General features: G+C 44.0%; 1 protein-coding gene and 1 non-coding gene across 2 annotated transcripts in view; both read right to left on the bottom strand.

The window, feature by feature from the left end:
• The window catches only part of LOC109900165 (laminin subunit alpha-1), a 75,773-nt gene that overhangs the window by 30,684 nt on the left and 28,874 nt on the right, over nucleotides 1-16,215 (bottom strand). Inside the window, exons 13-29 of the mRNA XM_031836210.1 lie at nucleotides 15,375-15,476; nucleotides 14,804-15,130; nucleotides 13,917-14,027; nucleotides 12,729-12,856; nucleotides 11,209-11,295; nucleotides 10,735-10,946; nucleotides 9,057-9,163; nucleotides 7,243-7,423; nucleotides 6,186-6,322; nucleotides 5,785-6,018; nucleotides 5,489-5,632; nucleotides 4,034-4,213; nucleotides 3,765-3,950; nucleotides 3,467-3,594; nucleotides 3,235-3,355; nucleotides 2,857-3,113; nucleotides 2,442-2,531 (exon numbers count right to left, since the gene is read on the bottom strand). Coding sequence (XP_031692070.1) covers nucleotides 2,442-2,531; nucleotides 2,857-3,113; nucleotides 3,235-3,355; nucleotides 3,467-3,594; nucleotides 3,765-3,950; nucleotides 4,034-4,213; nucleotides 5,489-5,632; nucleotides 5,785-6,018; nucleotides 6,186-6,322; nucleotides 7,243-7,423; nucleotides 9,057-9,163; nucleotides 10,735-10,946; nucleotides 11,209-11,295; nucleotides 12,729-12,856; nucleotides 13,917-14,027; nucleotides 14,804-15,130; nucleotides 15,375-15,476 — 2,732 coding nt within the window. The remainder of the gene's footprint in view (nucleotides 1-2,441; nucleotides 2,532-2,856; nucleotides 3,114-3,234; nucleotides 3,356-3,466; nucleotides 3,595-3,764; nucleotides 3,951-4,033; nucleotides 4,214-5,488; nucleotides 5,633-5,784; nucleotides 6,019-6,185; nucleotides 6,323-7,242; nucleotides 7,424-9,056; nucleotides 9,164-10,734; nucleotides 10,947-11,208; nucleotides 11,296-12,728; nucleotides 12,857-13,916; nucleotides 14,028-14,803; nucleotides 15,131-15,374; nucleotides 15,477-16,215) is intronic.
• LOC116376378 (small nucleolar RNA SNORA29) lies at nucleotides 5,159-5,301 on the bottom strand. Its single transcript, XR_004211790.1, has one exon. It is a non-coding gene; the product is annotated as a small nucleolar RNA SNORA29 (small nucleolar RNA).

Consider the following 16,215-nt stretch of genomic DNA (forward strand, 5'->3'; position numbering starts at 1 on the left):
CGGATGCAGGCAATGAGGCAGTGATCGCTGAGATCTTGGTTGAAGACAGCAGAGGTGTATTTAGAGGGGAAGTTGGTTAGGATGATATCTATGAGGGTGCCCGTGTTTAAGGCTTTGGGGAGGTACCTGGTAGGTTCATTGATAATTTGTGTGAGAGGGCATCAAGTTTAGATTGTAGGATGGCTGGGGTGTTAAGCATGTTCCAGTTTAGGTCGCCTAGCAGCACGAACTCTGAAGATAGATGGGGGGCAATCAGTTCACATATGGTGTCCAGAGCACAGCTGGGGGCAGAGGGTGGTCTATAGCAGGCGGCAACGGTGAGAGACTTGTTTTTAGAGAGGTGGATTTTTAAAAGTAGAAGTTCAAATTGTTTGGGTACAGACCTGGATAGTAGGACAGAACTCTGCAGGCTATCTTTGCAGTAGATTGCAACACCGCCCCCTTTGGCAGTTCTATCTTGTCTGAAAATGTTGTAGTTTGGAATTAAAATTTCTGAATTTTTGGTGGTCTTCCTAAGCCAGGATTCAGACACAGCTAGAACATCCGGGTTGGCAGAGTGTGCTAAAGCAGTGAATAGAACAAACTTAGGGAGGAGGCTTCTAATGTTAACATGCATGAAACCAAGGCTATTACGGTTACAGAAGTCGTCAAAAGAGAGCGCCTGGGGAATAGGAGTGGAGCTAGGCACTGCAGGGCCTGGATTCACCTCTACATCGCCAGAGGAACATAGGAGGAGTAGAATAAGGGTACGGCTAAAAGCTATGAGAATTGGTCGTCTAGAACGTCTGGAACATAGAGTAAAAGGAGGTTTCTGGGGGCGATAAAATAGCATCAAGGTATAATGTACAGACAAATGTATGGTAGGATGTGAATACAGTGGAGGTAAACCTATGTATTGAGTGATGAAGAGAGAGATATTGTCTCTAGAAACATAATTAAAACCAGGAGATGTCATTGCATGTGTGGGTGGTGGAACTAATAGGTTGGATAAGGTATAGTGAGCAGGACTAGAGGCTCTACAGTGAAATAAGCCAATAAACACTAACCAGAACAGCAATGGACAAGACATATTGACATTAAGGAGAGGCATGCTTAGTCGAGTGATCAAAAGGGTCCAGTGAGTGGAGAGGTTGGTTGGTGATTTAGACAGCTAGCCAGGCCATCGGTAGCAAGCTAGCATAGGATGGAGGTCTGTTATTAGCCACCTCTTGCGTTCCGTCAGTAGATTAGTGGGGTTCCGTGTGGTAGAGGGGATTAATCCAAATCACACAACAACAACAAAAATAAAAACAATAGATATAGTTATAGAGGCCCAAGAAGAAAACATAATAATAATAAAAATAAATAAATTGTCCGATTGTCTATTCAGATAGCAGCCGGTAAGACAGCTAACGGTTAGCAGGCCGCAGATGGGCGTTCAGGTAACGTCGCGACGGAGGAGCCAGCCGGATCTCCTCCGGGTAGATAACGTCAGCAGTCCAGTTGTGAAGGCCCGGTGGGGCTCCGCGTAGGCAGTAAAACGGGTCCGGATAGGTGACTGCAGCCCAGGAGTGATTGATGGAACTCGGGAGTGATTGACGGCGCTGGCTAGCTCCGGAATAATTGATGTTTGCTCCGGAATCGACGAAGGCCGATAGTCACACGGATAGCAGCTAGCTAGCTGTGAGATCCGGGTATGAATGTCCAGAGAGCAGTCGAAATCCAGGGACATGGAGAGAAAAATTGGTCCGGTATGTTCCGTTCCGAGCCGCGCTGCGCCGTACAGAACTGGCGATAGATTTTCGAGCTAAAGGATAGCTGATGACCACAAACCGTGGTTAGCTGAATACTAACGATTTGCCAGTAAAGAAGCTAACTAGCTTCTGAACTAGCTTCTGATTAGCTTCTGGGCTAGCTTCTGGCTAGTTTCAGGCTAGCTTCTTGGAGTTTCTGGCTAGCTTCTTGGAGGATTACAGATTTGAGGTAAATAATACTTTTTTATAAATATAAATTGGTGAGGCGGGTTGCAGGAGAGTGTTTTGAAGATGAGTTGATGGAAAATAAAAATAAAATGTATGTGAAAAAAGTTGTAAATATATATATATACAGGACACGACAAGAGGAGGACAAAAGACGTCTGAACTGCTATGCCACCTTGGAGAACTCTCTCTTACCTCCACAGTAGCTGTGTAGTACTCTATCTTACCTCCTCAGTAGCTGTGTAGTACTCTCTCTTACCTCCACAGTAGCTGTGTAGTACTCTCTCTTACCTCCACAGTAGCTGTGTAGTACTCTCTCTTACCTCCACAGTAGCTGTGTAGTACTCTCTCTTACCTCCACAGTAGCTGTGTAGTACTCTCTCTTACCTCTTCAGTAGCTGTGTAGTATTCTCTCTTACCTCCACAGTAGCTGTGTAGTACTCTCTCTTACCTCCACAGTAGCTGTGTAGTACTCTCTCTTACCTCTCACAGTAGCGTCCCTCATAACCAGGCTTGCAGGCGTTACAGCGGAAGTCTCCCATCACTCCCTCCATTGCACAGGTAGGACTGAAGCTAAACCACAACACACACAAACTGTCAAACAGTGCTATACACACAACTATATCTCCTCACTGCCCCCTGCTGGGAAAAGGTCTGTATTACCAGAGGATACCCATTCACTAAATCCCCCTTGAACTAGAATATTGCCAAGCAGCTTCAGCATTCTAAGAAAAAATACATCTTATGAGATTGAATATGTGCTAGTGTGAAATCAGTAGTTGGACTATCTCTTCAAAAAACATACTATGTGTGGAATGAGATATTATCGTTTCAACTCCAAATTCAACACGTCACTTATCAGAACATGCGACTAACAGGGGGAGAGTGAGACAGGTACCTGTTCTCTTTGAGGGGGCAGGCACACAGAGAGCAGTCACTGACGGAGCCATTCACGTTCCCATAGTACCCAGAGCCACATACGTTACAGTGCTCGCCTGCTGTGTTGTGCTGGCAGCCCAGACATTCTCCCGTGTCCAGGTCACAGGCCTGGCTGTGGTTGTTACACTGGCAGGGCACGCAGGGCTGGATCAGGGGTCTCTTCCCCCGCAGGTTCAGATCAGTCACTGGTTGGCGGTAGTAGCCGGGGGAACACTCCTACACACACCACACACGCACACCGATGACTGAGACCAAGTTAAATAATAGACTCAAAACACAGTAGTAAGTAGTAGTACATAATAAATGGTGTTGTTTTTGGTGTGAAAATCTGTCTGACCTGGCAGGACAGTCCAGCGTAGCCAGCTGGACACTCGCAGGTCTCTATCAGACATGCCACCTCCAAACCCTCTGACCCCTCCTCTGCCTCTAGGGCCGTATCCATGGTGATATTGGAGATTCTAGTGAAAGACAAACACAATATTGATATCATAGTCGCTTTATAGCGTCAACACAAAAATAAGTGTGTGTGCGAGTGTATGTACTGTATGTGTGCGTGTGTGTGTACTAACCTGCTCTGCTGCAACCCTGTACCATATGAGGCCTTGATGGTGATGTACTCGATATTGCTCAGGACCGCCAAGAAATCGGAGTGACTCACAGATTTCTCTGACACAGAGTTGAAATACTTCCACTTGTGCTGATCAAGAAAAATCAAAGCAGATTTTATTATATTAATTCATTAGTAGGATTTGTAGGCTTTAGCTCAAGCGGATAACACAGTCTTATAGCATGCTGGACATAATGGGTTTGAACCCATGGTAGTCCAACTAGTCTAGCTTTAGGTATTGTTTCTGGTGTCCTCCTTACCTCCGTCAGTGGGATGTCCTGACGTGTTTTGACCCTGTTGTCAGGGGCAGGCATATCGATGTAGATGACCTTCTTTCCCAGATGACCCCCCCTCATCAGGACCTGAGGCTCGTAGTTGGCCAGGCCGGCCCCGTCCAGAGCATAGAACGCCACCATGTAGGACAGCTTCCCTCCATACGACAACAACTAACCAGAGAATAAGATGTGTATGTTTATGATTCAGCATCGCTCTCTCACAGACACAAGTAACAGAGGTCTGAGATACACACCTTATTTCCCTGGTAGTGTTTGGGAAGCCTCCAGTAGTAGGGTCCAGGCAGTGTGGTGTTTTCTTTCTCCCTGGTGTCCAGCAGCATGTCTGAGGCCTGGTAGTAGACCCCTTCCACACTGCCCTGGGGGTCACGCTGACTGACCACATGCAGCAGCTCTGGGTCAGACCCCAGTGTGATCTGTATGGTAAATATACACAAATGCATGAGCATGTGCATAGACATGCCCACACACACACACACACACAAACACACACAAAGATGCAGACACACATATTTGCTTCTCCTACAGTTCTTCATATCAAGAGATCTCACTATCGTGTCATTCGGTTTATTGCAAACTTTTCCCAATCAGTGAAGAACCACTCTTTTTCCTCACACCCCCACAAGTAGGTCTACCGCCAGCTCAGCTGTGCCATCTCTTATCACTAATTAGTACCAGGAAATAAATAGACCCGGCTAGCTACATCTGGGGTCCTTTCAGATTCCTCTGCCTGGGTGGCCGGGGGGGGGGGCCACCTCCGTGTGCCCACGCTAAATGGTACACAGGGCACGTGCGTCCTTGAGCCGGGCACCCAGCGGGCACACCAGGCTGCGAGCAGCAGGCACCGTACGTGGCATCACTAAGCAGCCGGCCCACAACAGATGGGCATCCTGTTTAGGCATCTGTCTGGGCATTTCATTTCCTCTTCATTGTGCCCAATTAAAATGAAGCTAATTAGGAGCATTCAGTTCACTCAAGAATAATGAGGATACAGACACTTTTCTTCATCCAGACACAGATGAGAAGAGTAGAGACAGAATACAGCTGACAAGTTACTGTGAGCAGGGACCGAGACATCGCCAGGATGACCTGACCAAATAGCTTAGAACTTCCAAATAACTTGTCGATGATAACTTCCTGGTCATGACACATTATCAGGAAAAACACCAGGCTCCAAGCATGAATCTTTAGATTTGACTTATGCCGTTGGTTAATTGGCTACAAGGTTAGAAACAAGCCAGAGAAGACGATTTTGAGCCTAGTTGTTATATTAATGTTTGTTATTTGAAAAATATAGGAGGATTTACCAAACAAAGGTATTACCATCCCAAACGGAGAAAAGAAAGAACAAGTATTTTGTTTGAAAAATGTGCCGTAATTTCATATAGAGGTGGAGGAGTGAAGGCTGCTCAACCCCTTCAGACAATGACGGACGGTTTATCTATCCTGTTAGCATAGCCACCCATCTGTAGAGGAAGCAGATGGGCGGGACTAAAACAGGAATCCTGGGCTGTGTTCAGGGACCAGAAATGTTCAGAACGTTGCATATAGAAAAAGAATGAATAGAGCTGACAAGATTCACTATTCACTATCAGAATATCTGTTCTACATTCTACATTTCTATCTGAACCTTCTATAACATTTATCTCACTGAACAGACCCAAAGTTGAGTTTTGATAGACTTTACTCACCGGTACACGGACCATCCCACCGAGCTCCTCGCAGTCTGAGGAGACTCCGAAACAGAAACAGGGGCTGCAGCCGTCCGGGTTAGGACCAGATAGGCCGAAGGATCCCTTCTTACACTCATCACAGCCTCCTCCGCCCACATTGTCCTGGCAACCATAGAACAATGAATTAAAACAGACAACATACATTCGAACGGACACAATAAAACAAAACACTATTGCAGACCATAACGGATAAGATATTCCCATGTGGGTTTACTGCTTGTTTGTAAAACCAGTTCAACCAGAGGTTGCAGTACCTTGCACACACAGTTCCCTGGAGCCTCACAGCTGCACAGGCCCAGTTCCTTATCACAGAACTCCTCTCTGGTGCCGTTGATGTTGCAGTTGCATGCCGTGCATTCTGGGTAGCCCCTGTAGCCCATGGTGCACTGGTCACATTTCTGCCTGGCAAAATCCGGGCGGCACAGGCACTGCCCATTGGTGAGGTCACACTGGGTGGCAGAACTGCCCGCCTCACTGCAATCACATGACTAAGGGGGGCAAAGATTAGCTTTTATGAACACCTATTATGATATGAATGTGCTTATAAATCATTTATGAAGCATCTATGTCGGCCTTAAAAGAACATACATAGGCATATGTAGGCATTATAAAGGCTTATAAAGCTTATACAGTTGTGTTTATAGAGGTGTTTTACCTTACAACCTGCCACAGTGTCGTGACCCCAGTGACCTTCCTCACACAACTCACACTTCTCTCCTATGGTGTGGGGAGGGCAGATACACTTGCCTGTCGTCGCATTACAGTTTCCGTGGGTGTGGGCACACTCACACTCTGATGGAGAAGAGAGAAAAATAACAGCGAGAGAGCGAGAGAGAGAGAAAAATATACAGAGATAGAGAGCGAGAGAGAGAAAGATACAGAGAGAGTGAGCGAGAGAGAGATACAGAGAGAGAAAGAGAGAGAAAGAGAGAGAGAAAGATACAGAGAGAGAAAGATACAGAGAGAGAAAGATACAGAGAGAGAAATATACAGAGAGAAAGATACAGAGAGAAAGATACAGAGAGAGAAAGAGAGAGAAAGATACAGAGAGAGAAAGAGAGAGAAAGATACAGAGAGAGAAAGATACAGAGAGAGAAAGATACAGAAAGATACAGAGAGAGAAAGATACAGAGAGAGAAAGATACAGAGAAAGAGAGAGAAAGATACAGAGAGAGAAAGATACAGAGAGAGAAAGAGAGAGAAAGATACAGAGAGAGAAAGATACAGAAAGATACAGAGAGAGAAAGATACATAAAGATACAGAGAGAGAAAGAGAGAGAAAGATACAGAGAGAGAAAGAGAGAGAAAGATACAGAGAGAGAAAGAGAGAGAAAGAGAGAGAAAGATACAGAGAGAAAGAGAGAGAAAGAGAGAGAAAGATACAGAGAGAAAGATACAGAGAGAGAAAGAGAGAGAAAGATACAGAGATAGAGATAGAGATAGAGATAGATAGACAGACAGACAGACAGACAGACAGACAGACAGACAGACAGACAGACAGACAGACAGACAGACAGACAGACAGACAGACAGACAGATAGACAGATAGACAGATAGATAGATAGATAGATAGATAGATAGATAGATAGATAGATAGATAGATAGATAGATAGATAGATAGATAGATATGGGGGATATAGAGAATGAAGATCAGATCAGAGTGAAACTCAAATGAATGTTAGTTAAAGTTTGGGTAAAGTTTGTGGCCTTACGTGTACACCCTCTGTCCTGGTAGTTGAAGTAACCATGGTAACATCGGTCACATTTGTCCCCCGCCACCCCTGGGATGCATTGGCACCGCCCCTCCTCCTCACATGCTGTGGACACAGATCCTGATTGGCTACAGTTACAGTCTCTGCACCCCTGTCCACTGAGAAGACTGTGGAAGCCCACCTGGAAAACACACAGAAGAAAATACCAATTGTTACTAACTTCCATCAGCTAACCATCTGAATCTTCTTGATTTTCCCTCAAATATATCCAGACATACAGATGTAGGATCTTCAGACTTGATTTTCCCTGACAAAAAATGTAGCAACCCCTACAAAAACGTCCATGATTTATATTCCACATAATAATTCACATTTCCTGTTGCTGCAGGATTATTTTCCTGCTGTAACAAACTGGCTCAAATTAAGATCCTACATCTGTAAAAATATGCGTATTACTCTATCTGTATCCTTGGTAGAGAGCATGTAGCAGGATGCCAAGAGACACTAGAAGTAATACTTCTCCATGTCCAATGACATCATCACTATCAGCAGAGGGTCTCACTGTCACCAATCACCTCACAGTTACCATCTAACATGAACAGGCAGGAAGTATATCCCATCTCCTCTAATATTCCTGGCGGAGGGCTTCATCTGTCTCTATCAGTCCTCTCTGCCAAAGCTGTCAACTCTCAGTCCACATTGGACCCAACGGAGAACCAGGAACCAGACAGCCAGGCCAGGACATGGGTCAGAATTTACACCAGCCAGAGCATTTGATTCTGGGATTAGAGAGGCTGCCCCAACTTCCCTCCCCATCTCTCCATATCTACATCCCCAATTGGGTTAAACATGAATAAAACATACTGAAAGAGAGAGAAGCCCAAGTCTGCTCGCTATTCTCCTATTCAGTCCTTTTGGTTCCATTAGAACAGTCCTTTTGGTTCCATTAGAACAGTCCTTTTGGTTCCATTTGAACAGTCCTTTTGGTTCCATTAGAACAGTCCTTTTGGTTCCATTTGAACAGTCCTTTTGGTTCCATTTGAACAGTCCTTTTAGTTCCATTTGAACAGTCCTTTTGGTTCCATTAGAACAGTCCTTTTGGTTCCATTTGAACAGTCCTTTTGGTTCCATTAGAACAGTCCTTTTGGTTCCATTTGAACAGTCCTTTTGGTTCCATTTGAACAGTCCTTTTGGTTCCATTTGAACAGTCCTTTTGGTTCCATTTGAACAGTCCTTTTGGTTCCATTTGAACAGTCCTTGCCCAGCCAAAGACCCCTCCCCAACCAAACAAACAAACCAACTCTGCTCTAAATAAACAACAAAATATTATCCCTCTGTCTGTCTCTCTCTCTCTCTCTCCCTCCTTCCCATATTCCCTCGCTGCCTCTCTCTTCCCTATCTCTCTTTGCCAGGGTGTGAGCAGACAGACAATCTGATCGTGCTAATGAATATATCCAGAACATTGGACTGCATTTTGACCAGCTGGCGGGTGTGGGAAGCAGGACGCAGGGAGGAAAGAAGCAGGAGGCCTTGGACACCCTCTGAGAACTAAGCGTTCCAATGGACTGGGCTGGAAACTTAGCATGCCTTTCCAAATTCAAAATACTAATTGCAGGGAGAGGTATGGGAATAGGGTGGAATTACACAGAAAATGGAGGGTGGAAGGAAGGTCCTGGACTTTTTCTTGGTGTGACCAGAGACCATAATTAGGGACAATTGTTTTTTTCTGGTAAGAAAAACTCTTGGCCCTAAGGTATGTGAGTTTGAAGTTGTGAATATATTATGAAAGAGATAAAGATATACAGTCTACATACCTGACACTGGTCACACTTCTCTCCCACTACGTTGGGTTTGCAGGTACACTGTCCAGTGAGCAGGTCACACATGGCCGAGTATGACCCGTTTCCATGGCAACTGCAAGCTACACACAGGGGAGAAATAGGAGTAAAACAGTCGTTAACGTACATGTTTATAACACCAGGACACTTGCTCCAATTTAATGTTGAAAATAATATCGGTAAGTGGAGAGATATATCCTAAAATAATCAAACAATTCTCAAAGCGCCATTTTGATTATAAAATACAGTTTTTTTTCATGTAGTATAGACATTACACAGACATGGAAAAGATTTTAGAAAGGTTACTGCAAGGAGGCTGACTTGCAGTATTACGATATTCCACTAGATGTCACTCTATCCATTATAAAGAGCTCTTCTACAGTTGCCTTTCATAAGAAGGAAATACACACATTTGAAGTAAAATTGCACATCTATCACAATATATTTGACCATGTTTGATGGTGAAATGAACGCCATTCTAGGTGTTGACTGATCCATTACCAGCATCACATATCTCATTATGAACATTCAATTCCTATTCTCATAACATCTACACATTTTCAATGTTGTGGTATGCTGACATTGTCACAAAACCAGGTCTGGGAATGATGCATAATTACCATAATTCTTATAAGACATCATAAACTGTTCATGAGCTGCCTTGAGAGGGCAGGTCCCGTACCATATCTTGACCAATTATTTATGTAAAAACTAGACTGACAGGGGGCGCTGTTTAACTCTCCGTAAAAAAATATTGTAAAAAAATATTTTGGAAGCTATAGAAATGTATTTTTGTCTACATTTGTTTTTGACACGTTTATTATATTACAGACACCTTAATGCTTACTTTTAAATTAGATTATGTCAACTAAACATTAATATTTTCCTAAAAGTATATTATTTGAAACTACTGTTACTGTCCCCACTACAATAAAAAATATATGCAATTTTGTCCTTTGTCCCATTTAATTGAAATGCTGTAGAATTCCATTAATTCCTATGGAGGACTGCTCCTTCTGGGGAGTACCAAAATGGACGATCAGTGGCTTCAAAGCCTCTCGTTGGCAAATACATAGCATTAGCAATCCAGGGTTTATACACATCATTGTTCGTATCCCGGCAGGGATTGAGCCTAAACTTTCACCTCCCAGTGCCTAAGGTAACATGGCTGGTTCTGTATTCACGAAGTGTCTTAGAATAGGATTGCTGATCTAGGATCAGTTTAGCATTTTAGATCCTAATGAATGAGATTACATGGTCAGGGAGGACCCGATCCCAGATCAGCACACCTCTATTCCGAGACACTTTGTGAATACGGGCCCTGACCCATAACAGATCTTATTGTTAGGAACAGGTCAGACACGTGACGACGCAGAACTAGGTCAAAGTTGAGACTTAATCTGTGAATGGTTGGCCATGTCCTTCACTCAGCATTCCACTGACTGACTAAATGCTACTCAGAAACAAGCAAAAGTGTCTATTTCCTGTCTATTTTCACTGTGTAATCTGTGACCTGATTTGGTACATATTATAGATGCACTGCACATCTAGGTGAAGGTTGTTGCTTGTATTAAATGTGTAACTGTGAGGGGATCTGTGGAAGAATCCTCTATAAGGACAAAAAACATCATCATCATCATCACAGCTCTCTTACCCTGGCAGTTCTTGGCAGTGATGGCGTCACCATAGTAGCCGTCCTCACACCTCTCACAGTCGTCTCCGCTGGTGTGGCTGTGACACTTCAGACACACACCGCTGCTGGTGTCACAGTGGCCCGGGTCCCAGGGGTCCACGTTTCCGTTACACTCACACAGCACACACTCCTTGCCTGCCACATTCGGGTCGCCATGGTAACCATTAGCACACCTGGAGAAGTCAAAGTTCGAAGATTAACACATAATATAATAAACTTAATCATACGATTCATGAAATGGTTGAGACTAGAATTGGTGTATACTGTAACTGAGTTTCACTTATAATACATATTTTTCCATGCAAACTGTTAAGTGAAATTACTAAAATGTACTTAGCAACAAGTGAAACATGTCTGATTATATAGTATAGGTCTAAGAAGTGAAGACAGGGTCAAACAGACAAGATTAGGTTTAAGAACATTTGGTCTACAGACCTCTCACACTTAGTCCCAGTGTAACCCTGCTGGCACTGGTCACATGTCACCTGTCCAGGGCCCTCCAGGAGACAGGTGGGGCTGAAACTGAAGAAGAGACCAGCAGAGTGAATAGACAGGAGTGTTAGGGTCTACATGACATATCACTAAGAGCTACAGATTTTATGATGATGATTTGTGTTTCTATAGGGCTTTTCTTCAACTTGAAGCATTTCATATTGTGTGGGGGCAGAACTCACCTCTTATCTCCACTACTAAAATTGTTCCACAACTACGTTTGTGCTTCGTATCTATTCACACAATAAAGTATCTGGGGCAGTTGAAACATTCTGTTGTTGACATAAGAACCTAGACTGAGTGCACATAACATTAGGAACACCTGCTTTTTCCATGCCATGAACTGACCAGGTGAATCCAGGTGAAAGCTTTAATCCCTTATTGATGTCACCAATACACTTTGAGACAATTGAGACATGGATTGTGTATTTGTGCCATTTGTCAAGAACTGCAACACTTCTGGGTTTTTCATGCTCAACAGTTTGTATAAAATACTTTTAATGTCAAGGTGTGTTTAAAGGCGAAGTCAGGTGCAGGAGAGCAGAGTATGATAAATGAAGCGCACTTTATTATAGTTCCAAACAGGGAGCACAACAAAACAAACGCGCTCAAAAACACGGAACAATAACGGAAAGAGCTAAAGAACATCGCTTGACATGAAAACAATTACACACAAAACATGATGGGAAACAGAGGGTTAAATACAAGTAGATTGATTGGGGAAATGAGAACCAGGTGTGTATGAAAACAAGACAAGACAAATGGAAAGATGAAAAATGGAGCGGCGATGGCTAGAAAGCCGGTGACGTCGATCGCTGCCCGAACAAGGAGAGGAGCCGACTTTGGTGGAAGTCATGACATTTAAACTGGAAGAACTTGTCCCGATTGGTATTTTTAAATCACTGATGAATGATCTTGAGACTGATTCCCTGACTTGTCAATGTTTTTAATTAGCTGTTTTTGATTTTGTTATACTCTTGTGAATTCTATGGTTTTTACCAGATTACTTGTAGTTTTTCATGTTGTATGTCTGTTATTTGTGTAATGACTTGGTGCTGCCTATCTTGGCCAGGACGCTCTTGAAAAATATATTTTAAATCTCAATGAGCCCTTCCTGGTTAAATAAAGGTTAAATAAAATGAAAAATATAGAATGGTCCACCACCCAAAGGACATCCAGCCAACTTGACACAACTGTGGGAAGCATTGGAGGTAACATGGGTCAGCATCCCTGTGGAACGCTTTCCACACCTTGTAGAGTCTAACAAATTGAGTCTGTTCTGAGGGCAAAATGGGGTGCAACTCAATATTAGAAAGATGTTCCTAATGTTTTGTGCACTCAGTGTGTAACGGCCAAACTCTCCACCACCCAGCGCCCACGTACATGTGACCTATCTATCGCCATGGAGAGGGTTTCTAGAATCTGAATGAATGGTACATTGGCACATTGGCACAGTCACTCACTTGTTCGTCGCCACTATCAGCGGGCAGGCACATCTCTGGCAGTCCTCTGGGGTGCCCTCTGAGGTGTCCCCATAGTAACCGGGAAGGCATTGGTTACAGTGGGGCCCAGTGGTATTGTGAGTACAGTCCTGGGGAATGATTTAAGGCAACAGTGTCCCAATTAAACTTGTTCCTGCTCTGACACACATGCCCTTACACTGCCATACACTCCATAGCAACCACAATCTCTTGGGATAAAATGTTAAAGGGATAGTTCGCTTCTTTTTTTTTTTTCCAACTTAAAAAACCTGTTTGAATGACCACCCTAGGTAAGTAAGATAAAAGTTTGGAATGTGAACTATCCCTTTAAGTGCACCAACCTGCCAAACCTAACCGAATCAAAGTGAATCATCTTCACTTATTCAATTGAACATAGTAGCTACTAGGTTTAGCATGTCTTTTGATTTACATTGTATATTGACAGAATGAATGCCTGGCAGTAGCCATTGGATAATCATTGCTTTGTCACACGCCATTTAAACACCTAACACAGCATTACTCAGGATTAACTTGTCATCCAATAGGGGGAGGAATTCATTTGAAACCCAAACCCGAATTCATTTGAGCCCAAACTGCGCACACTGTTCACTATAAAGCCGTGCACTGTATAGGGAATAGGATGGTCGGCTCTAGCCAAACGTCATACGCTATATAGGAAATAAGGAAGCCATTTTAGACCCAGAACAGTGACCCATTATATGGCTGTCAACAAACACAGCTCAATCCAGGAAGCTTCATACTGAGGGTTTGTTCATTGGTTTAGCCTCTAGCTGTGAAGTGAAGCTCTAACTAGCTAGTGCAGATGTTAGGGTCAGATAAACGGCTGGATGTGACCATGTCCTTATTTTACAAAGATGGTGGTGGAAGTAGATGCGATCACGCTTAGATCCCACAAACAAGCCATAGATGTATGGTATACCTATCACAGGAGGTTGGTGTTACCTTAATTGGGGAGAACGTGCTCGTCTTAATGGCTGGAGCGGACAAGGTGAAATGGTATCAAACACATGGTTTCCATTTGCTCCGTTCCAGCCATTATTATGAGCCGTCCTCCCCTCAGCAGCCTGCACTGATATCTATGGGTCATATTCCTACGTCTCTGGCCCCCTGCTGTCTAAACATGACGTGGGACAGATAGGTGAGACTCACCAGACAGACTCCGTTGATGTCACATTCTGTAGCGTGGTCGTTACACTCACACTGGAGACAGTTACCTCCGAACAGGATCCCGCCGACGCGATAGAATCCAGATGAACAGAACTACAAATACAAAGAGAAACATCATCATTTTGCGGTCACTTTGACCCAAAGTCACATAAAATAAGAACGGGTATTCAGACTATGTGGCACAACTTTCCACGACAGACTGACCAGGTGAATCCAGGTGAAAGCTATGATCCCTTATTGATGTCACTTATTAAATCCACTTCAATCAGGAGAGGAGACAGGTTAAAGAAGGATTTAAGGCCTGAGACAATTGAGACATGGATTGGGAATGTGTGCCATTCAGAGGGTGAATGGGCAAGACAGAAATATATTTCATGTGTTTGAAAGGGGTATGGTAATAGGTGCCAGGCACACCGATTTGTATCAAGAATGGTCCACCACCCAAAGGACATCCAGCCAATTTTACTGTGGGAAGCATTGGAGTCAACATGGGCCAGCATCCCTGTGGAACACATTTGACACCTTGTAAAGTCCATGTGGCTGTTCTGAGGGCAAAATGGGGGAGTGAAACTCAATATTAGGAAGATGTTCCTAATGTTTTGTACACTCAGTGTATAACATGATTTAGAAGTTGTGTTTATCTGAAGTGATCTATAGTAAACACATGTATTGAAAATATATGGATTATCTGAGAATCGAACCCACAACACTGTTGCTCTTCTAACTCTAGCTAACTTAGCCATCTGAAATGCATAATGCGCTTTGCTTTTACAATGGATGCTGACACAGCTCAAGTCATTAACTAGACTAGACACATACAGTAGTAAACAGTATCAACCCGGCCACCGTCACGTGACCTGGGTGTTTACCTCACAAGATGTGCCCAAGTAGCCCCAGGGGCACTCACACTGCTCCACGTCCCGGGCCTGGACTGGGTTAGCAGCCCTGATGTCTGCCATGTCCAGAGATACGGTGCTCAACCTGAGTGCCCCCTCTGCGCTGGCATTGAGGTGGCCTCTGATCCTCAGTCCGGCCAAGTCTGCCAATACGGTCATCAGCTCGTCCCTGTCAACCCTCTGGCCTGTGTGTAGGTCTACGAAGCCCTGCGGTAGGAGCTCCACGGAAACAAGCTGCTCCCGCAGGGGCGTCAGGAAAAGCTGCTTGGGGGGCGTCTGACGCAGGGTTCTCCCGTTCCCCTGGGGACGCATCCAGACAAGGCATTTAGCAACAAATGTTGATTTATATTAACGGGGGTTGGTATGCTCAATCCTTAGGAATGGTTCTAGATTTAGGGGTGATTCAGGTGATTCCATAATGGTAATCAAATCTATAATGGTCTAGAAGTTTCTTTTACTGTAAACTAGGTTCACAATCTTGCATTCCACAGCTAATATCATAGCCAGGTTGAATACATATCCAGTTGGCACAATATTAACTTACCTCAATAATCAAATCAAACTGTGATGGCAGAGAATTGTCCACATTGTCCACAGAAACATCATAGGCCACAGTGTAGTTTAAAAGCCCTCCATATGATGTCAGCTTCACAAAGCAATGGGAAAAAACGAAAAGGGGAAAATTGTAAAAAATAAAGTGTTAGACTCAAGAAAACATTACCTACAGCAAATATGCAATAGTCGAAATTCGTTACACTAAATATTGAAGTAAATTCAGGCCCACGGGGATAATTGCTGCCTCGATCTTTCTCTCCCTCCCTCCAGATATTATGGCCATTCCAGAAATAATGACTTATTCTAATTCATTCATTCTAATCACTGGAGGGACTAATGGGTACAGTAGAACACACACGACAGGGTTCTAATGAATGGAACCTCATTAATTTGGCAATTAATAAAGTGCCCGGCCCTACTTGACTATAATTACAGGGCACCCTGTATTAACACACAGTGGGAGGATAGAAGGGGGACTACAAATGACGAGTGGAAAAAGACAGAGGTAGGGGGAGTAAGAGAAGAGAGAGAGGAGAGAGAGAGGAGAGACAGGGGGAGTAAGAGAAGTGAGAGAGGAGAGAGAGAGGAGAGACAGGGGGAGTAAGAGAAGAGAGAGAGGAGAGAGAGAGGAGAGACAGGGGGAGTAGAGAAGAGAGAGAGGAGTGAGAGAGGAGAGACAGGGGGAGTAAGAGAAGAGAGAGAGGAGAGAGAGAGGAGAGACAGGGGGAGTAAGAGAAGAGAGAGAGGAGAGAGAGAGGAGAGACAGGAGGAGTAAGAGAAGAGAGAGAGGAGAGAGAGTGGAGAGACAGGGGGAGTAAGAGAAGAGAGAG

The sequence above is a fragment of the Oncorhynchus kisutch genome, linkage group LG11, assembly GCF_002021735.2.
Source record: "Oncorhynchus kisutch isolate 150728-3 linkage group LG11, Okis_V2, whole genome shotgun sequence".
NCBI lineage: Eukaryota > Metazoa > Chordata > Actinopteri > Salmoniformes > Salmonidae > Oncorhynchus > Oncorhynchus kisutch.